Raw genomic sequence first — 21,626 nt, forward strand, 5'->3', positions numbered from 1 at the left:
TTTGTCCTTCGCCTCTAGTCTGCTACAATTGGAAGGATGCAGCCCATGCTGTCACACTTGCATGCACGCTTGAGTTAAGATTCCCACAACTGGGATTGCTCCCATTTAACAATCTTGTTTTTTAACATAACGAAAGACTCTAGGCTTTTGTAAATACCGAGTTGTTTGTGCTCAGAATTATTTTTTATATTGCTTTTGTGCTTCTTTTGCAAAACTCTTAGCAGATGTTTAGACTTGCTCCTTTTAGTCTTGGTATTATCCCTGTCTGTCTTGAATGTGTTTTTGGGGCTAAGTCAAGTATCACTTGATACCAGTGCTCATTCTTTTCTAATGATATCAATACAATTAATGAATAGGTGGTATAAATGTTTTTCTGTATAGTCAAAAATCTGTAGGACAAGTTGGTGACTGATAGGCAAAAGTAGGCGCTTCAGTTGGCTGCTAGCAGGGGACCAAGAAAACGCTGAGCCGGGAGCTGCTTGGAGCTCGTCAGTGGAAAGCATTGGGTTACCAGGCCTTGCCTGGCATTTGGGCTGTCTGGATATGGCGTTTAGAGGCTATCCCTGAATCCTGATTGGAATTAGAGCATGAACTATTAGACTTAGACCACCTATACCATATTTTGAGAACTCTTCTTCATTTTTTTTCTTATTCTATCCATCTTAAACACCTGTAGATATTTAGTTTCAAGTCTGAGGCTGCCAAAATTCAGATTCTTTTTCACTAATGATCTGTATAACCTGTATATTAAAACAAAAAACTTATCCCCTCTTAGCCTAAAAATTTCTTTACTTACCTGGTAAAGCAAAACATAGCTGGCAATAGAATTTGTTATTCTTTTGCCTTTCAAATTGTAAAGAACCCTTACAAAAGTTCCTGTAATACTTCTTTTTTCTTAAAATAAGATTTTTGTAATGTATATGTTTTGATCTCAGAAAAGTGGATAGCCTGTGGCAGGAACTGTATAATTTTTGCTTTTAACTTTTAGTAATTGATTTGAAATGAGAGTAATCCTACAAAATACTGGGCACTCAGAGGTGTCTTTTAAATTGTTCTTTTAAGTCTTACCTTTTAAATTGTCCTTTCCATGGCAGCGGTGGTCAGTATGGATAATGCTCTGAGAAGATCGAGCGGAACCAATGAGTAAAACTCTTAGTATTTACCTCTGCTGTAAGACATACAGTTAATTAGGGATGGGGAGTTATCCCTGATTTTTTCTCTCAAGGTTAGGAGTGAATTAATCTTCTTAATTCTCTCTGTTTATCTATACTTTGCTTTTCCTATCGAGTGCTGTATATTGTTGCTGCACTGAAGATGCTTCTAATTACTGAATTTCTTGAATCTGTCAGGTGTAACTACTCAAATGGTTTTTGTATATTGAAACTGCAATCAGATCACGCTACAAGGTCTGAGAAAAAGCTGAAGAGCAAAGTATTTCTGGTACTTTTAAGTCACATTCCCGTGGTGATGGGTGTGGCATAATAACCTAGATTAGAGCTTACTAAAATGAGTGAGTAATAAAATTTGTAATGAGGTGGGTATAGTGTGAACAGGCATCACTCAGATTTTCCCACAGATTCCTGTTGGCATTGTACTCATGTTTGTTTACAGCATTTGGGACAGCAAAAGTATTTAAAAATGCTTATCCACATCTAAAAATATCTAATTGGTGCAAAATATTTAGGGTATCGGTCAGGTGGCTGCTTGTTTCTTAAAAAGATTTGAATTTCTAGCTTACATTTTTATAACCCAATTCACTGTTTAAATGTCATGAAAAGAGAAATAGCTGAGATTCTAGAAGATACCTGAAAGATGTGTTAGCTGTTAAGAATTATTTTTTTCTGCAAACTCTGTAAGGCGGGTGGGGAAAAAAAAAAAACGGAGAGGAGGAAAAAGCTCAAATAAAGTGTTTCAGATGCACTGGTAGTTGCCACGGGACTCCGTAGTACCCTCATTTTGTAACACAGCTGTATTGCCTCTGGTAAGTAAATGCCATTGAAGATTGCTGCTGTTCTAAGAAAATGCTGTAGGGTCATACTTACATTTTGGGGGGTGGGAGGGGATGAATCAGAGGTAGGAATTGATCTCGATCCTTAGAGAAGCGTACAAACAGGATGGATTTAATAACATAGTAATTAACGTGTGACAGTTGGACGCTTCCTAAACTTTAGTTAACTGCAAGCAACAAAGATTTGACGTAAGATTTTTACAACATATATTTAGCTGTCATCCAATGACTGAATAAAAATTTATTTACCCTTTCTTTAGAACTCAGCACTCTCAATAGGAACAAAAAAACTTCTGCTTTGCTCCTCTATAGGTGAGAATTCAGCTTCTGTTGGTATTTACATCAGTGGTAGAACGATTTGCATAGTCCATCTTTTTTAATAGATGATGGTTTCTCAGTTATCTGTGAAATGAAACACTCATAATCGAGATGAATGTTGTTAAATTAAGTAGCTTGTTTAAACAAGCATGCAGAAAGGATTCTTTAAATACCATCTGTTGAAATACTGTTGCCTTGTTTTACCCATGTTGGGTAGAACAAATAATGTAAAATTGGATGAAAGTTTGTCTTGTGTAGGACACCAACAAAGAACGTGGACTTGCAGAGCTTTTTTGTCCTGCTGCTGGGTACTGCGGCTGACCTAGGGAGGGACAACAGTAAGTACATTAAGAATGGAAAGACTTCTTGCAGCCTTTCAATCCACTAAGTTGTGAAAGTAACTACCAAGTCTGCAGTATTTTTTGGAACTGTTGCATACGTGGTAATTAAGGCTAAGAAGGGCAGTTTTTCATCTAGCGTAACCTATCAGTCAAAGGCTGTTAGTTTTAGTGACATAAATTTAAAGCCAAAAATAATAGAGTAAGCATGAGGCTTCAGGACATTAAATCTCTTTAGGATCAATATAGCTGTAAACAGATGAGCAAAACGTACCACTCTGGTTAAAAGGGGAGGGGGGAATCCTGTTGTGTTTTTGCAAGACCAGAAATAACTACAGAAAATCATAGTGCAAGTTTCTGTGCTGGGATTTCTGAAGCAGCACTTTCGTGATTTTAAAAAAAAAAAAAAAAGGCAATTAGTTGCTTTTTTTTCTGAAGCAGGTGTGACCATCAGTTCTGTATAGGAATTGCCAAATACACATATTGAAGAGCTCATTCAGAGGAAGAAAAATCCTATACTCAAAATCTTCATACTTGCGTGGATATGTCCCATTGAATATAAAAATGGGTCTCCGAAGTCAGGATATCCTTAAATGCAGTTCTTGAAGAACAACATTTTAGCTATTCTGAAAGCTTCAGTAACTTTGAACCCTTCGCAGATCTGAAAAAGGGCAGAAACAATTTCAGCTGGTGTTCCCACATTATTGAAGAGAACAATTTTAATTCTGAAGTAGGCCATCTACTTGTGGCCAGGATGCCAGCAGTTATGTCAGCATCCTGAATTTCCCTGGAGCATCCAGCAATTCCTGTTTTTGTAGAGTTATGAAAATGTCTATATATTATATGTTGACTGATCTGATCAGGCAATTCAGGAAAGAGAGCCACTAGTACTGGAATAAAGATATTCTGGCTTTCAATCATATTTTGTCCTTTATAGTACTGTGATTTATAGTACCAGCATCTTTTTTTTTTTTTTTTTAATGATGATTGCTACAAATTGGATGTGAACATACTAGATGTTGTTGTCACAGCCTGCCTCTGTCTCCATGTAAGTGTAGACTGGTACACAGAAGCTAAGTCAAGCATTTCTAATTGGGATGAACTTAAGTTACAGTTGCTCTAAGCTACTTTTTCATGGTTTGAAGGCTGATACTGGTTGAATGATGGCTAACTCGCTCCCTTGTTTCCTACAAGATTACTTTGATCTTGAAGCTATGATTCTGTTCGCTAGGAAATTACATGGAAAACCAACAGCACATTTGCTTTATAGGTAGAAGCTTTTGATCTATGTGACATCATTCTCAATTCTTGCTTTAGTAACAGGACATTTTTAGCTTAGCTGCACAAGGGAGTAAAGAAAGCTACTTACACATTTGAACCATATTCGTCTATTATTTCACCACTGTTATTTGCTGCTTGCACTTTTTTTTACGAGTTCTACAAGAACAGCGTAAAGCTGCAACTCTCGGTTTCTGTCTTGAAGGAGTAAGCCGACTTCTAGTTGCTGTGCTCTGTACTAGATACATCAGTCTAATATTGCTCACAAAAACCTTCAATGTGCATTCAGCTGCATACTCTTGAAATCTGCCTACGTGGTAACAAATTAACTGTGAAACAAAAAAGTCAAATTAATGAAGGCAAATGATACACTTGAGGAAAACACATTCTGTATTCAGCATCAGATCAATACAGAAAGCTCGAATCTACGATACCAGAAGCAAGCACAAAGGTTCACAACTGTAGCTCTCAAGCCAACAGATATTTTGGGCAAACGTTCTGTCCAGTTAGACTGACTCTCTAGTTTTGACCCTACTTGCAATTTTTGTGTTAAGGATTATTTCCATAGCCAGGGCTGCAGGGTCCATTTTTTGCTTTAAGCGATCATTTGCTGGCTCTGCGCTTCTAAATACAATTTACTATTTAAATCCTGAAGTCCTTATTCAGCAAAACTTTTATCAAATTTTGCAGGGAGAAAGAAGGGTGGCTGTACGTGGATTTGAGTATCTGTTTCAACATCTAATGGCCGTGGTAAGAGATTCTATTTAACATTTAGGAAGTGAAATTCTAACAAACATTGCTAAATGCTGATCTAGTTGAAACCTATTATTTGGGGGACTGCGTCACACCATTTTGTGCTTTACCATGCTGGATTAGTGCCAAAGAATGAAGCCAAAATGAAACGCAAATTGCAATCAGTCTCCAGCAATGGAACTGCTTTCTCATCGCCCTTTTGTTCGAATAGCATCATGCAGAAACTAAATGATCTATGAGACTGCAGGCTGAGGTTTGCTTTGTGATGAATTCAGCAGTTACGGGCCAGCTCTGGCGGGGCTCCGTTGCCTATCTGTAAGAGGTAAAGAAGTGAAGCGGAGCCGTTTGATTCAGCCTTGAAAATCGTTATTAAATGGTTGATGGTGTTGGAGCTGCTGCTACACCTGTTTAAACTTTAGCAATGGGATAATGCCAGATTCCAATGTATTGCGTCACAAACACACTGAAAATTAAAATATTCAGTACTTTACAGAAAGAATGATAAATTTCCGGGCATCAGGACAAAAGGAAAATGGAGAAAAGCAGATAAAGTTACAAATCCATTCAGAGCTATGTGCTCCGCACCGCCCTGCCTTCCCCCCCCCCCCCCCTCCGCGCCTGCCCGCTGCCGCAGCGGGGTCAGCGCTGCCGGGGCTCGGGCCCCCTCCCCGCTGTGGGACGAGGCCGAGCCTCCGCACCGAGCCAGGTCGGCTCCCCGCAGGCTCCCAGGGACCGGCCCTCCCCGGGGCCAGCCCGGGGAGGCAGGGTGAGACCGAGAGGAGCCGCTCCGTCCCCCTCAGCCCGGCGGCGGCGGGCCCCCCCGGCGGGCTGCCCCGGGGCGAACAAAGCCGGGGGAGACAAAGGGAAAAGGAGGCGAGGAGGGGGCGAAGGGAGGACGCGGGGGAGCGGGAGCGAGGAAGGGGCGCGGAGGGAGGCGCGGTTCCCGCTTGCTGCAGTCTCCGCCTCGCGGTGCCGCGGGCCCGGCCGGGCGCAGACGTTGTCCGCCCGCCCCGCCCCCTGCGAGCCGGGGAGGCGCCGCTGCAGAGGGGGAGGAGGAGGAGGAGGAGGAGGCGGCGGCGGCGGCAGCAGCAGGAGCTGCGCCCGGCGCTGGCGGCGGCCGGGGAAGGCGGCGGCGCGGAGCCGAAGGCGGCAGCGGTGAGGCCGCCGTTGGGGCCCGCGCGGGGAGGGCGGCGGCGGTGGCGGCGCCGTCTGAGGGCTGGCGGGGAGCCGCCGGCCGCCTCCCGCCTTGGGGCCTCCGCTTCCCGTCCGGGCGCCTCGGCGGGCGCCGCGCTGTGCCCGCGCCGGGCTGCGGGGCGGAGGCGGCCGGCGGTGAGGAAGGGAGGCGGCGCGGGGGCGGCGCGGCCGGCGGTGAGGCGCTGTCAGCGGACGGGGGGCGGCGGTGGGTGTGGGGCGCTGGAGGACCTCGCCCTGAGGGACCCGTGTGGGGCCGGCGGGCCCTGGGCGGTGGGCAGCGCCGGAGGGGCGATGCCGGGCGGGGTGGGGCGAGGCCCCGGGAGCCGGGGCGGGCGTCCTCCCGCCCGGGGAGCTGTTATCCTCCGCCACACGTGCCCGCGCTTCCCCGCCGGCCTGCCAGCGCCGCCGTGACAGCAGCCGGTTTGGCTGGTTCCCGAGCCCTGTGCTCGGGCTTGCCGGGCTCATTCCCCTCTGGTGTGGCTTCCCCCCCTCTCCCGCCGCCGCCATGCCCCCCGTTGGACGGGGCCGGCTGCCCGCCGTGCCCCCGGGGCAGCTGCACCCCGTCAGGCGGCAGGGTGCGGGGCGCGGCGTCCCGGGCGGGCTGGGGACCTCCCGGGTCTCGTCTCCCACCGAGCCAAGAGCCCTTGGGCCTCTTCGCGGTTCGCGAGGAGCAGGTAGGGCCGTGAGGGTCTTGACTGCACTCTCTGCTGGAGCCTTACCCTGTGCTTAGCACTGGTGGCTTGAGCGGGTGGTTGTGGGGGAAGGCGCCTGAGTATTTCATGGTAAATGCTGACCTGCAGTTCTCAGCATCCCACACTTACATGCTGATATTTTACCTATTAATGATTTGGCTTATAATTTACCTTGGCTTTCTTTTGCTTTATGTTTGCTCTCCACGCCTGTGTTGTTTTCAAAGCTACTGATTTGCAGATGAGCTGCTCATATTTTGCCCCACTGTTCCTCATGGCTCAGCTGGAGTTTACTGCCATGTTTGTAGCTAAAGTGAGACCTGTGGGATCCCCAGGCAAAGGCTATGCTCCAGGCCCCTCCTGCATTCCGCTATATCACTAGTGCTGCTACCTAAGGCGACTCAGCGTTCTCTTTTTCTGTGCCTCAGCTGTCACGGGGCACAAGGTAATTGTTGCTGTTACTCACATGTTAATGTGCTGCTGCTGCATTAAAATCAGGAGTTAGTTTTCCCTTTCATTATAACATCTTTGTGTATGTGTTTTAAATAATAATAAAAAGATAAACAAAAGTCAACACCACAAAAAAATCTCGTCCAAAACATAGCATGGGGAGGAAAACTTAGTCTGTGACTGTATGTGTTCATGATAAAAAACATGACGGTGAAATGAAGCCTCTTTCTTCCCCACCTCTTCACTTACTTACCCAGTGTGCTGAGTGGGTAGGGTTTTATGGAAGTTCACAGGTTGCTTTGAGATCTTTGAGCAGAAAGATTTTAACGTGTGTGATATCTGTAGTAATATGTAGGAAGAAGAAAGAAAAGAGGTGCAAAAGAGGAAATGCCTTCATGCCTGCTGCTTTGTGAAAAATTGTATTTAAAGAACAGAAGTATGTGCATAATTCTGAAACTAGCGATGTTGGAGAGTGATTTTTCTTAAGTGTGTGTCTGTGTGCACCTGCTACAACGTGTAACAAGACAGCAAATCAGATACTGCCGAGGAAAAATAAATAACTCCCCTGCCCCTTAACAGCAGCATGTGTTAGTCTGAGGAATGTATAACTGTTCAGGTACTGACAAATGTCTTCATTTACTTACTGAATGTAGAATGACTGAAAAATCTGCAGAGGATTATTAGTTCTTGGTTTAAAATTGCAAGATTCAGGGTTCTCTTCCTGTCCAATCCTTATACGTGCTAGAAGATCTTCTGGCTGTGCTGAAGTGCAGTAAAGCTTTGTGTGCAGTGAAGGGAGTGGGATGTGTTGGCTGAAGCAGAAAAGCTTGGCAATGTGACCCCAAATGTCCGTATCTTTAGGGATCACGAGGGAGATTTTATTTGGCAAAAAAATTAGTTTTATATCATTTGTATGGTTTCTTTTAAAGAGAAGATCTCAACTTTCTAGTGGGGGTCAGAAAAACAGCTGTCTTGTATCCTCATCTCGGAGGTGCACTGTAGGAAATAAACAACCTCTTTCCTCATGTGATTATACTGTAGGAAGGAACAGTGCTCCTGTATGCTGATTGCTGTGACTTTCTAGAGCTCCCGTAGATTTCCTGTCTGAGCTATAGGCTGTATCTGTTTATTATCTTCTGAATGTGAATATCCAGCCTTTATTTGCTTAGCTTGGGCAGATTGGATAATTCTTTTAGTGTTCCTCCCTTTATCCTTTTAGCCCTGTTAAAGTTTTTCTTGGGAGTGACTGAAAATGTTTCAAAATAGATCTTCCTTCAAAAGAAATAGAGCAATCTGTGTTGCCAATATGATTTTTCAAAACTGCTTTTCTTCCTCTCTCTGAAACGTTCAGGTCAAATGTTAACTCTGTATGTTGAATGCAAGTTTTCTGATGTTTGAACATGATGATCATGAATGAATGCAGCTCTTGTTTAATCTTTTGGCATTCCTTCGGGACTCCTGGCTCTGCTGGCATGTATAAAAAGTAACGCACTGGAATCCTTATTGGACTGGTATGTTTAGAAATGCCTCAGATGGATGGTGTTTTGTTATTTAGTGAAAGGCAATTATATACTGCATTAGCTGTAATCTCAGCTGCCCTCAGCTAGATGCCAATTTCTGCTGGAGCAACCATTTCGTTCTTGACCAGCAGAACTGAAGCCAGCTCTGTCAGCAGCACGGTCCCTGATGATTTCAAACATCTACTAATATGTCTGTGCTTGTCCAGGTGTCCGTCCTCTACACGCATTTATTTTGGCAGAGTGATGTTGCACTCGCATGACTTGTAGTGGTACAACTGACCCTTCGAAATATCCACAAATCTGGTATTTGATATCTGAAAGGCTGGAAAGAATTTAGAAGATGTATCTAAGAACAGACTGTATGAATTTCTACCTTAGCACCCGCCTAACTGTTCTCCACCAGGAATGTCTCATCAATTGTTTGTACAAACTCAGACGGAAGACTCTTGGGTGAATAGTACCATACATTTGTTTAATTTATAAGACATGTCTTCACTCTGCTGTTTCAAGGACAAACGCCATTAAAAGCTGCTCAGTTTCCCTGATCTTTATAATCTTACTGTCTATATTTTTAGCTTATTTTGAGGGGAAATTGCAAGACAAAGAGAGAAGCTCAGTATTTGATAGAGTTAGTTTATCTGACACTCTCATTCTGCTTCTCTGCTTGGCAGCGGCATCCACTCAATCACAGCAATATTTATCTAAGTTCTGTATTTGTACTTCTAGTTCATTATATGCCAGCCGTATAGCAGTCATGGTGCTAATTTAAAAGGCTAAGAACATGGAGAGCTAAAAAGGGGTTGCTGACTTGATGTTTTCAAAGAGTGTGAAACAATTACAGTTTCATCCAAGTCTATCAAAATTAAATTCTTACTATAAAAAGCAGCATCTTTTTCGGCTGCTTCAGTTGTAATTGTATTAGCCCTGTGTCTTTGTTTATATGTGTTTGGTTTTGAGGCTGACGGGAGATGATACTTTCCTTCTCAAACTTTCATTTAAACTTTAGATCCCCAATAACTTAAACTTGATGCTCTACTGTTCCAAAATCATAATTGTTATTGTGGACTGAATGCACTTACTGAGATGGTTGAAGTGCATTATCATCATCAGAAGTCAGTGCGAATAGTCAAACAAATTACTCTTCTTGTTATCAAAATGGAGGGCTTTTGGGAAAGGCAAGAATTTCCTTGGGAAAATGTAGGAAAAGTAGTAAGTATTGATAGTGGGCTTACCAGAAGAGGTGGCAATTATTTACTTTCTCGGGTGAAAACTTTACTTCTCAACCCTTGACTCATTCTGTACAGAATGATGTGTGCTTAGGAGGATCATGTGCTTTCTGATCTTTTAATAGACTATCACAGTGACATTTTTATAATGCGTGTGTACAGTGGCAACTTGAAGTGTTAGTTTGCATCATATTTTCTGTGATTTTTTTTTTAAGCTTTTTAACAGCTATCAGCTCTTCCTTATTAATTGAAGATGGAAATCTTTTTAAAAAATTGAACAGACTGTGTTTAGAATAGCAACATAGATTGAGGAAAAAAAATACTCACAATATTGCTAGCCCAAAATTATTTTTTACTGTTACAGACATCCTCTCTTATTTGTGCTTCATATTCAGTAGTCTAATTCTTTGTGTTTTGGTGGTATTTTTTTTTTTAGTGAGAATCTCAAGGCATTTAGGAATCTGAATGAGCATAGCAAGTTATAGAATGGTAAGATGAGGTGACTTAAAATGTCTTTGATGCAGAATTAAAATCCATAAGCAGAGCAATGGCTTTAATGAATTACCTTTCTCATAGCATTGCTGTAATATCTGACTGATGGTTTGAGGTCTTAAGCCTCTTACAATCTTTGATCTGATTCATCTTGTTCTTAGAACAGTTTCTTAGTTATAGGAATTTACCCTGCCTTTTCCCTTTCCCAAGCATATACAGAGAGAATCCTGTTTATCCAGTTTGCTGCGAATATCCTGCACTTTCCAAGGTAGAAAACCAGCCATGTGTCTTATTTACCAACGTAGCCACTAAAACCCTCTAATTTTCAGTGGATTTGCGTCTCATAATGGTTGCCTTCCTAACTACCTTATATTCAAATTTTATATTATCTCTAAGCATACTGATAACCTGCTGCCACCAAGTGTATTGATGGCAATACTTTGGTTTTCCCATTTTGCTTCAGAAATTAGGTGGTCTGATCTAAAGTCATTGGGAGAAACTCAAGACTATTTGACCGCAAGTCGCCCTCCTACCAGATGGCCCACTTCTGTGAAACTTGTAAGAAGATAATATTTGTTTATAGAAATCTCCTGTCTTTTATTTTATTTACTTGCAATTACCCAGCAGGTTCAAAATCAAAGGAGAAATACAGATTTGTATGTAGGCCTGGCTGCCGTAAAAGCCCTGATGTTGAAAGATAATCTATCTAAAAGTCTTTGGTCCTGAATATGCTATGGATCTGTGAACTCACATGGAAAACGGTGCAAGTCATCTCCATGATATAGAAATACAGCGTCTACTATCTATCTCAGTTAAGAAACAAATCTAAAGTTGCTGGTTGAGCTCTAGATTAGCATGTCCTTAATGAGGGACGGCATTGGGGGGCGTTTGGATTGATTCCCAAGCAACAGGTTTGGTTCTTCCCCAGTCCCTCTAAGCGTGCAAGAAAGTAGGAGTGTCTTCTGAGTTCTTAAGGAAACAGAGATTCACTCTCTGAAGTTACAGAAAACCAGTAGCTATTTATGGGGATGTCCTTACACTGTGGTGTGATGGTGCTTGATAGTGGGACGAGTGATGACAAGGCATAGTGTTTGCGTTATAGTGTTGAGACTGTTTTGAATATCCTCTGGATGTCTTTGTTTCACCAAATATACTAGTTGCTTCAGAGTAATTAATGTTTATCTAAACAATTGCCCTCTAAAATATTGTTGAAAGATTTTTCAGGACCTCTGCTAGTCATCGTATAAATATGATTCAGCTTGAGTAATTTGTCAGCCACTCTTCGTTTCAAGTTATGTTCATCAAATCAGTGACACTGTCAAAAGAGCTGTGTCATACCAGTGGGCATACTTCCCAACTTACTACAAGCTTTTGGTTTTGTATTTTTATGATAGCAAAAGTAAACTGTATTTTCAGTTAGACTAAAGACATACTAAAACTTGCATGCAACAGTAATTTCCTGGAGTAATCCTGGCAGCGACTTTGAAGGCACTTCAAAAGAGCAAAGGATTGCTTTCATTCTGTTAATTTAATAGTTATGCCTAGTCAAAATAAGCAGAGATGCACTTCTTCAAGGATCTGTCCCTTATAAAATTCATATTTATGTTAAGAACACGGTATGAGAAACTGCGGCTTTGTGGTTCACATAGGATGAGTGTTTGCCTTTGTGAAGGGTATACCTCTCTAGAATTCATATGATGGTTATATTGGATTAGGCTGGAATGAGCTGAAGTAGAATGTCATAAGAATGATGATCCTATATAAACTAAGGGGTGTTCTTGCTTATTTTCTTCTTAATTTTTTTTTCTCTACCAGTATCTGCAACCAACAGATCTGAGAGAAAGGTCTGGATTCCTTTTATTTTTTTTTTCCACCTGATCAGCTGAGTTTTAAATGCAGAAATTTTTTTCTACCTTTAAAAGTGAGGTACAAAACACTGGCTTGATAGGCACATACCAGCCCATATATTTTGATGCTGGCAGTAAGCAGAGCATCTAGTAAGCCAAATAAATATGATCTGATGGCACTTAGCATGATAAATGCTGAATTAAATGATGCATATTATTTTGGTGTCTTTTCTTATGGTAGTGATGTACCTGAAGAATATATTCAGATCAGATTACTTGATTAATTGACATCAAAATCCATGGTTTCTGGGAGACAAAATAAAACTGAAGTCGTGTTTTTAAATGCTCCCTTTCTTCTAATTGCGATGTGTTGAATGAGTAATCAAAGGTAGACTCCCAAATGCCAACCCTTATTGTGTTGAAATCTTAAATTCTTAGTTCTATTTTATATATAAATTCTTTCTTAAATTCTGTTCATTTCAACTTAAATGATACCTGAAGACGCTTCTGTAATCCCACAGTCTAATCACGGAACAGTACACTTAAATTTTTGAGCAACATTCAGAAAATCAGTTTGGTTTAATAGTGACTACTACAGAGGCTGTTGCATCAGTACCATAATAATTTGCTGTTTGTGACTTGCGTTGTTATCAAATGCCTCCAGTGCTTCCTGGCTTGTTTCAGTCTGAACTTGCTGCTCATTCAGTAAATGCTTTGGAGCTGACAAAACGTGCTGAATTTGCACTAAGTCATGAGCATTAGGTTCAGAGAGAAGTTCACTTACCATTCCGGTAATTGCCTTCAGGGGCTAAATGCAAAGATACCTTGATGTGAATTCATAGCTCCAAAATGATTGTATTTAAGCAGTTGTCGTGGTTTAACTCCAGCGGGCAACTAAGCACCGCACAGCTGCTTGCTCGCTCCCCCCTGGTGGGAAGGGGAGAGAATCGGAAGGGTAAAAGTGAGAAAACTCGTGGGTTGAGATAAAGACAGTTTAATAAGTAAAGCAAAAGCTGTGTGCATAAGCAAAGCAAAACAAGGAGTTCATTCGCTGCTTCCCATCAGCAGGCAGGTGTTCAGCCATCTCCCGGAGAGCAGGGCTCCATCGCGCGTAACGGTGACTTGGGAAGACAAACGCCATCACTCTGAACGTCCCCCCCTTCCTCCTTCTTCCCCCAGCTTCATATGCTGAGCATGACGTCCTGTGGTGTGGAACAGCCCTTGGGTCAGTCGGGGTCAGCTGTCCTGGCTGTGTCCCCTCCCAGCTCCTTGTGCCCCCCCAGCCTCCTCGCTGGTGGGGTGGGGGGAGAGGCAGAAAAGGCCTCAACTCTGTGTAAGCACTGCTCAGCAATAGCGAAAACATCCCTGTTCTATCAACACAGTTTCCAGCCCAGATCTAAAACACAGCCCCATGCTAGCTGCTCCGAAGAAAATTAACTGTACCCCAGCCAAAACCAGCACAGTAGTAAATGGCTAGGAATACAAAGTGTGCTGCATCATTACAAGAGAATTTCTGAAAAGTTAATGCACGAAGGCTTCCAAATCCATCTTTTTGGTTTAACTAATTGTAATTGTTACAGAAATTACTTTGAAGCTTAGTGTGACATTTACAATGGATATTGTGTGCTGTGGAATTATTTCATTGTAAATGTAATCCAACGCTTGCAAAATGGTGATTCAGTCTGTTTGGTTGCCCAATATGAAGTATCTCCAGTAGACCCAGCACGTGGCAGAGGAGGCATCATGATCAGGAGGACTGTTGTTCCGGGATGTGGCCCATCTCTCACGCTCTGGCTGTGCTGACATCGCCGTTTTCCAAAACATGAGAAATCTGGCCGCATAACATGTGGTAGTGGGGGACTATATTTGTATTCCTCCGTGGAAACAAAACACGATGGTGGCAATAGGAAATGCTGTTTAGGGAGGGGATGTGAGGCTATCTGCTTTCTGCAGTTTATCCCTCTTGTATGTCTACCTCATCCGGAATTGTTTCAGTAAGGATGTTGGTGGGCATGTCCCAGTCTGGTTAGTTTGCAGACCTGCTGTGGATGAATTCATCTCATTCCTATCTGAACCTTCCAGAAGTTGGTCTCTGTGATCTGGCACATTCTTGCACAGAGGGAAATACTCTTAAAGAGATCGCAAGAAGCAAATAGCAGTGCAATGCGAAGGCATTTATTTTACTCAAAGACGAAATGTGGTTGTATTTTTAAATTGTGTATGAATTTCAAAAGCCTATAAATTCAGGTAAAAACATTGTGTTAAGTGCTTTTGGAAATACATATACTCACTTTTTACAGAGATGTAATACCAGCCCAGGAGACCACAAATACAAGTTTTAGAGCTTTAATAAGAATTAGATCTGAATCATACAGAAGATGCTTATACACTTTAAAGTTTTAAGATTGCAGTAATTTTAGGAATTGTAAGCATTTGTAACTGTGCAGGCTCTGAGCCCTTGGAGTAACTCATGGACCAGAAGAGAAAATTTTCCAGGTTCAAAATTCCAAGTTACTTTCTCTAAACCATTGTCAGGATATTTGAGGAATGATTCATGAGCTTCTGAAAGCTTGGCAGTAGTGTTATGAACATCAAGAGTATGAAACAGATATTTAAGAAATGCTGTTCAGGCTGTTATTTCAAACGTAATGCTTCTTGTGGTGAGTTTGTTTTTCTCTCAGGAAAGTGAAGTTACTGGATTGTGGTGGTCTTTGAAATATATTTTCCATATCACTTTTCTACAGAAGGGATTTTCTGATTTATTTTGTACATGTTACATTTTCTTCAGGGTATGGTCAGAATTTGTTTTCTAGGTACCTACTAGTTGACTGCCACAGGGACTGCATATGATCTCTGGTTACAGATCCCTGTGAGATTTTCAGCAGTTATCTATTCTACACAGTCCTTTTAGAATATTTACTCTGTATCTGCTAATGTTTATATGTATTTTGCAAAGCACTGGTATGTGTAGCAGAATTAACAAATTGAAGGGATCTCTTTTTTTGAGCTTAGAAATGTGTTGGCATTGAAAGGCATTTTCCAACAGTATTTAATCTCTTAACGGTGTTAACTAAGTTTAATATTGATGTTTTTAATTCAAAATGTTTTGAAGAACTCGTGCATGACCGATAGCAGATGATCATCAATGAAAATAATAGTTTCACTTTATTATACAAATAAACCATGAGAGTAGTGTTCCAGCCTCAAAGTACACTGCACAGAGTCGGACTGCATGTGTCTGCCTGCAGAAGACGGAGATTATGCAGTCTGTTTTGAGTCAATTCAAACATTATGCTGCTCTATTCTGGAATGTCCTCTTTGTTTCCCTACGGAATGGACAGACGACTTGCTTTTCTCCATGGAAACACTGCATCTGTTCCACGGTAGTCGTGAGCAGTGATGTTAGCAAATGTTTCTTCCTTAAATTGTCAAGTCATGGTTTCAAATGTTTTATCAGATGAAACATTTTACTTTCAATGTCGGCACTACCTGTCCTGTGGAAGGAGAGTGTGGTGGTGGCAGCGTGCTTGTCAGATATCAACTAAGCTTAAAGAACTATTGGTACTGTCATATTCTTGTCGTGACTGCAGGGTTCTTAAGTGGAGTGAGCTGAGGCTTTAACTTTTTTCCCTGTTTTCTTATGTCTTGGTGTTTTAGTTCTTTTTGGAGTACTAGTTGTTGAAAATATGGTCTTGAAAGAAACAGTGGTGGACAGCTGTTTTCTTTTTATTATAGGAATTCCTTTTTTGACAGTTGGGAAATATTCTGCTTTTTTAATTCAGGGTTATGTGGTTACATTTTAATCTCAGCTTGCCAACAGAATTCATATCTATTATCAGATTACTAGGATTTATTTTCTTAAACCAATGGATCTCAACTTGTTGCTCATGGATTGCTTCAATCCATGGACTACTTTGAGGTCTGTAAAAGGTAAATAAGAAGAATAAGGATATTATTAATCAGCTAAGAGGGCCAATGCAAGGATTCCTGTCTGCATTTGCAAATTTTTAGTAGTCGAGCACACGCAAACAAATTGCAATTCATTCAAGAATGTAACACATTTTCATATTGTATGAAGAAGTGTATTTCCCAGTAATGGCACAAGTGTAAAGCTTGTGTTTAAAATCTCTTTTTTTTTTTTTTTTTTTTTTTTAATGAGAACTTGTGACTTTCTGAACACCTAAGTAGTATGTATTATCAGACTCTTTCTGGGCATTTCCTTAGGTTCCTGTTACGATCTTTTGAGAAACACAGAGTTAATGTTACTGCCTATTGGTTATAAATACTGTTTTTCAGGAGAGCTGAGACAGATTCAAGGAAGGAAAGAGAGCAAATCGAGACAAGTAGCTAGCTGTGCTCTCTCATGAGAACTAAAATGAGGTAATTGACATCTGGAGCCTGTTAGGAAATGCTGGGGTGCGTAATGCTTAAAATCACTTGTTGCAAATTTATGTGTTTTCAGTGCTCTATGAATTCTGTCAGGAAATGCTACTACGAAGGTCGTGTCTCTTTCTAAGACCAAAAGTTGCATTTTCATTATTGTGATAAGGCAGGAATTTACCAAAATGTGTGGCCTATATTTTAGCAGTTTTTTTGAATTAAGCTGCAATTTCAGTAGCTCTGAAACCAGGGCACAAGGGATTGTGTTACTTCTGGCCTGGTTGAAGGCCTGTATATTGAGAAAAGCAAGTGACACAGCAAATATATAACCCATGACTGTGGAGAGCAAAATTAAAATATGAATGAGTACCCTGAGCCAAGAAATGCAATATTAGAACATTCTGACTTTCTGTTGAGCAGCGGTTTGTTAAACATCTATTAATAAATAATTATTTGAAACTGGTAACATGTAATTTTGGGGGATAATTTAGTATTTGCTTTCTTTTAATATCCCTATCCTTGCACAATATAGATGGTTACTACCTGGATGGTGCTGGAATGCTCTTTGGAGGCAAAAAAAGAGGTAGTATATGGAAAAGACTGGTGGAATACTGTTAAGACAGCTTCTAGCTTCCTGGTTTGAGGAGGCAGTCTTTCTTAAGGGGGGCTTGCCTTTAGCCTAAAGGAGGTTGTTGAATTTCCATAAATGTGGTGGTTGGCACAGACAGAGAAGACTGTGAACTAAAAAGAACTGACCTCGATACTTCTCGCGTTTCTGTGTGTGTACCAAATCCTTCTTTATTATGTACAGTTTTTCTGTTTCATGGATTTTGATGGGTTGAGGAAAGTAATGGAGGCATGCATGGAGATCCTGGCATTGGAGGGAATAGGGCCTGCAGCGTGAGGAAGAACAGGTAGGTAGCATGTGTACTAGAGAGAACAGGAAGGCTTTACAAGTCCTTGGTGTGTAAGCATGAAGTGCAGTTTTAGAAGATTTCTGAAACAAAATACAAAGAAATATGATGCACTTGGATTTAGCAGGGAGGGCAAGTACGTAGTAGGAGGGGGAAAAAAACCCCAGCGTTCCTGCTGTGTCCAAAGTGACATCTTATGTGATCCTCTAGTTGTTGTTCTGTGTAACTGTATGCCTCTCAGTTCTTTCACGGCTTAGTCGTATTTCATGCCTATCCTTCTGCTTTGATTTTAGAGAGCTAACTCTGCTTTCATGTTCATGAACATGAAAGCTCCCACTTAAAAATTAATAGTGAACTGGCATACATCTTGCAAAAACAATGCAGAAATTTTTCTCTTCAGTAGTCATAACTCTGCAGATGGGTGGGTGACATACTTCTGGCAATGCCAGAAAAAATGCTCAGCAATCTGCACAGCGCTACTTCAGAGTTTGCATGGAGCATAACTTAAATTGTAGACAAACACCATACAGCCAAAGTGGTAATTAATGCTTTTTAAAGTATAACATTTTTGCAGACTTCTTGGAAAATGGCTTGAGTTTGGCATGGCCAGTCTTGAAATAGCAGAAGAAATGTTTCACTTCGTTATTTAGGTTCACAAAGCAGCGTGCCTGATACATTCCTTTCCCCCCCCCCCCCCCCCCCCCCCCCAGTGTATTGATTTTTAGGAGCACTAATGTGCTGGCTATTAATAATACATGAGGGGTAAAACTTATACTGGTAGGTAAAAGGCACTGTTGGCTTCTCTCTTTAGTCTTCCTTCCCGCAGCGTAGCAGCCTCTCCTTCACTGGTGTTTGTTTTGCCTTTAACCATACCGTGCGCCCAGTATGCGCACCTGGGCACTGCTAGTAATGGTTTGGGGAAGTCTGCAGTTGGCCAGCTTTCTGCCTGTACATGTGTACGGATTGGTGCCCAAATGCTGAGTAAACAGCAGGACTGAGACCTGCTTTACAGTTCTTGTTTGTCATGTTCTGAGCAAACAGACTTATTGTACATGTCTATCTTTCTTTTTTTTTTTTTCAGGTGTTGGTTTAGATCTGTCCTAGTTTTTTGGGTTTTTTTTAAGTAGGCATAGTTGTTCTGTCAGTGCCTTTATATATAAAGCTTAGCAAGTATTCAAGCTGTGTTCATGCAGAACAGTTTATGCTTTTGAAGATGGTGTGGAGACCAGTCACCTTACAGTTTGGCTTTGAATTCACGTTCTAGAAAAAAAATAGATTTTTTTCATTATAGATGAAAGAGCCTTTCTGAAGTTTTTGTAATCAAAAGGAAGATGCCTTCTGTGGCAAAACCCTCATGACATAGTTCCCTGAAAAGCTGATAGCTGGCTTCCAAGTCAGAGCAGCGCTCTATCCTAGCAACGTAGGGAAGAGTCCCTCCTCTTTCCAGAGGAGCGTAGCTGGGGCACTGTGTTGGGGACTGCGAGCCAGTGTATCTTGTGATCTAAAAGATCACATACAGCTGAGGTCGATGTTTACTTTTTGGTTGTCATCATCTAACTCTGTTGATCTGTTTTAGTTTTTCGGTTCCAGTCTCTCTTAAAAACTTTATTCCTTTTATCCTGAAATTCCTGGTTCTCTTGATTTCTCCTGCAGTTAGTTCTCTAGTCTCAAGTTGTTTTTGCTGGGATATTGCAACACTTGAAAAATGTGACTGAAAACAGTAGGGTGCACAGAGTGGTTATATGTATGCGTAATGTTAGTAATGCTGTTAAGGGCTTTGTTTTTCTTTCTTAAAATAGCCTTTTAGTTTAAAGCTCAAGATGAATACAGCAGCATTCAGTGAAGCGAGTTATTTTGATGTTTTAGGTTCAGACTTGGTGTCTTTTGATAGGAAATGGCCTTCAAAAGATGAGGAGTTGGAAATGCTGTCCTGGGAAATGCTTCTAGTTGTTATTGTAAAGCCTCTTTTATCACGCATTTTGTACATAGACTATGTGTGTATATATAGAAATTTCTTCTGCAGGAGTTAAAATACTGATTTTTGTTTCATGTCTAATATTTTTATATACAGGTTTATTCCAGAGTTGGAAAAACTCGAGTAATATATTTTATCCATGTTTGGAAAAAGGTAGTTGCTACAGACAAAGAGGATTAACACTGGTATTGCAAAAAGATGAGTATGTTAAAACCAAGTGGACTTAAGGCTCCTTCAAAGACCATCAAGCATGGGAGTACATTGCTGAAAACACCTGCACCTGTTGCAGCTGGTAAGGAATATTTAAATATCTTAACTTTTCCCTTATTCATCTTCTAACAAAAAGTACCTTGGAAGCGATGAATATACACTATTTTTACCATTTAGACCAAGGTATTTTTGCTTGTATTTCTGATCTAAAAAAAATGATGTGTACAACATGCAAAAAATCTGAAGTTACTAATTGGATGTGATTGAGCAGTTTTCCTTGAAGAAATCTTGTCATAATAAAAATGATTGGGTAGTTTTTGAGGTAAGACTTGTAATCCTCACAAGATTTTTACCAAAACCTATATTAAATGCATTCAATGTCTCTGTCCTTAGATTTTGCAGTATTGTATCCCAGAGATTACAGTGTTTCCATAAGTAAGAAAATTTGGAATTGTGCTCTGTCTTTTAGAAATCATGCTTTTCCACATGCTCATTATGTTGAAACTAAGTAATGATGCTCTCTGGAATATTAGTGTATTTGATTTCTCATTGTGCTTGATTCCAGCTCCACCAGAAAAAGCAGCTTCCAGTGAAAAGGCCTCAAGCACAGCTGCTGCAGACGCACATGAAGAGTTTGTGGATGATTTCAGAGTTGGTGAGCGTGTTTGGGTCAATGGAAATAAACCTGGCTTTATTCAGTTCCTTGGTGAAACACAGTTTGCTCCAGGACAGTGGGCAGGGATTGTTCTAGATGAACCAATTGGTAAGAATGATGGCTCTGTGGCTGGAGTTCGCTATTTCCAGTGTGAACCCTTGAGGGGAATATTTACAAGACCATCAAAATTGACAAGAAAAGTGCTGACAGAAGATGAAGCCAATGGTACACAGACAGCTCATGCTTCTAGAGCTACGTCACCAACTTCCACATCAGCTGCTAGTATGGTGTCTTCATCCGCTGCTGCACTTCCCCCTTCAGGAATTCCACAAAAAACTTCACCACTTGCTGCTAAGGAACATTCAACTCCTTCTCATATTAGCAATCTTTCAAAAACTGCAAGTGAATCTATATCGAATCTTTCTGAAGCTGGATCACTAAAGAAAGGAGAAAGGGAGCTCAAAATTGGTGATCGAGTTCTGGTAAGATTCCTCTGCAGCCTCTGTGTCTGCTTTTTGATTGATGAATTGTGACTTCTGCTAATACTCAAAGCTTTTCTGCTATTTCCTTGGTCAAGGTAATGTAAATTTATGCTCTAGCTTTCTTTTCGTTGAGTGTCTTCTGTAGACAAGCTGTTCGCATGCAGTTTTGCATACCGTAGGAAGATCTTTGCAGTACCAAGATAAAATGGTTAATTTGGCAGTTTTTAATCTATTATGTTTTGCCAGTGTTTAAAGAAAACATTTGGTCTTTAACAACATATTTATAGCTTATCTTCCCATAACTTCAAGAACTACAGTTGTGCTAAATAAAAAATGAGCTTGAGAGATTTCCATGCAGCTCTTTTGCCCTCTATTCAGGGCCTTGTCTTTAGAAAGCAAACAGTTCAATAATTGAGTAGTGATAGGCAGCAACAGAAGTAGTCACATAATGCCACTGATCACCCAGGAATTACGTGTTCTGTTGGTGATGTGCCATGTTACTTGGCTGCCCTTCCTAAACTCAGAACCAGAAATTCTTCTGCTGATGGATCATTTCACTTTTTTAAAAGGGAGTTAAGTTTTGCTAGTTTAAACATTTTTTTAAAGTAATTATGTTGTATACCTTTTATATTTGGATCAATGTGATATAGCACGAGTCATTTTTGATAACTGATTTGAGATACACCCACTAAGAAAAGTGGGAAACTTTGCCTTGAAACACTAGCCTTCACTTGAAAAGATGGTAGAAAGCTGGTGATACGTTGTTTATGTTGTATTCTTTATTTCAAGGCTATGTATGTATCTTTCAAATATAACCAGAATGATATTTGCGTGTCCAGCAGATCTACGGTCGCTGTAACAGAGATCTGATTTTAGGTTTGAATTACTCGCGTGCGT

The 21,626-nt window shown here is 41.0% G+C and overlaps 1 protein-coding gene across 6 annotated transcripts in view; it reads left to right on the plus strand.

Annotated features, from left to right (window-relative positions):
- Window positions 1–5,700: 5,700 nt before the first annotated feature.
- Window positions 5,701–21,626, plus strand: part of CLIP1 (CAP-Gly domain containing linker protein 1) — a 74,216-nt gene continuing 58,290 nt past the window's right edge. For 3 of the 6 annotated variants that reach the window (XM_087754977.1, XM_087754978.1, XM_087754979.1), the window contains exons 1-3: window positions 5,702–5,850; window positions 19,479–19,674; window positions 20,158–20,729. In XM_087754977.1, the coding sequence (XP_087611103.1) occupies window positions 19,581–19,674; window positions 20,158–20,729 (666 nt within the window). In that variant the 5' untranslated portion in view covers window positions 5,702–5,850; window positions 19,479–19,580. Of the gene's footprint in view, window positions 5,851–6,805; window positions 7,024–19,478; window positions 19,675–20,157; window positions 20,730–21,626 lie in introns of all 6 variants that reach the window. The other 3 variants (XM_087754975.1, XM_087754980.1, XM_087754974.1) reach the window with 2 other exon arrangements.

This window comes from Nipponia nippon, unplaced genomic scaffold, assembly GCF_047370975.1.
Source record: "Nipponia nippon isolate SJK-2023a ecotype South Korea unplaced genomic scaffold, ASM4737097v1 scaffold_18, whole genome shotgun sequence".
Lineage (NCBI taxonomy): Eukaryota > Metazoa > Chordata > Aves > Pelecaniformes > Threskiornithidae > Nipponia > Nipponia nippon.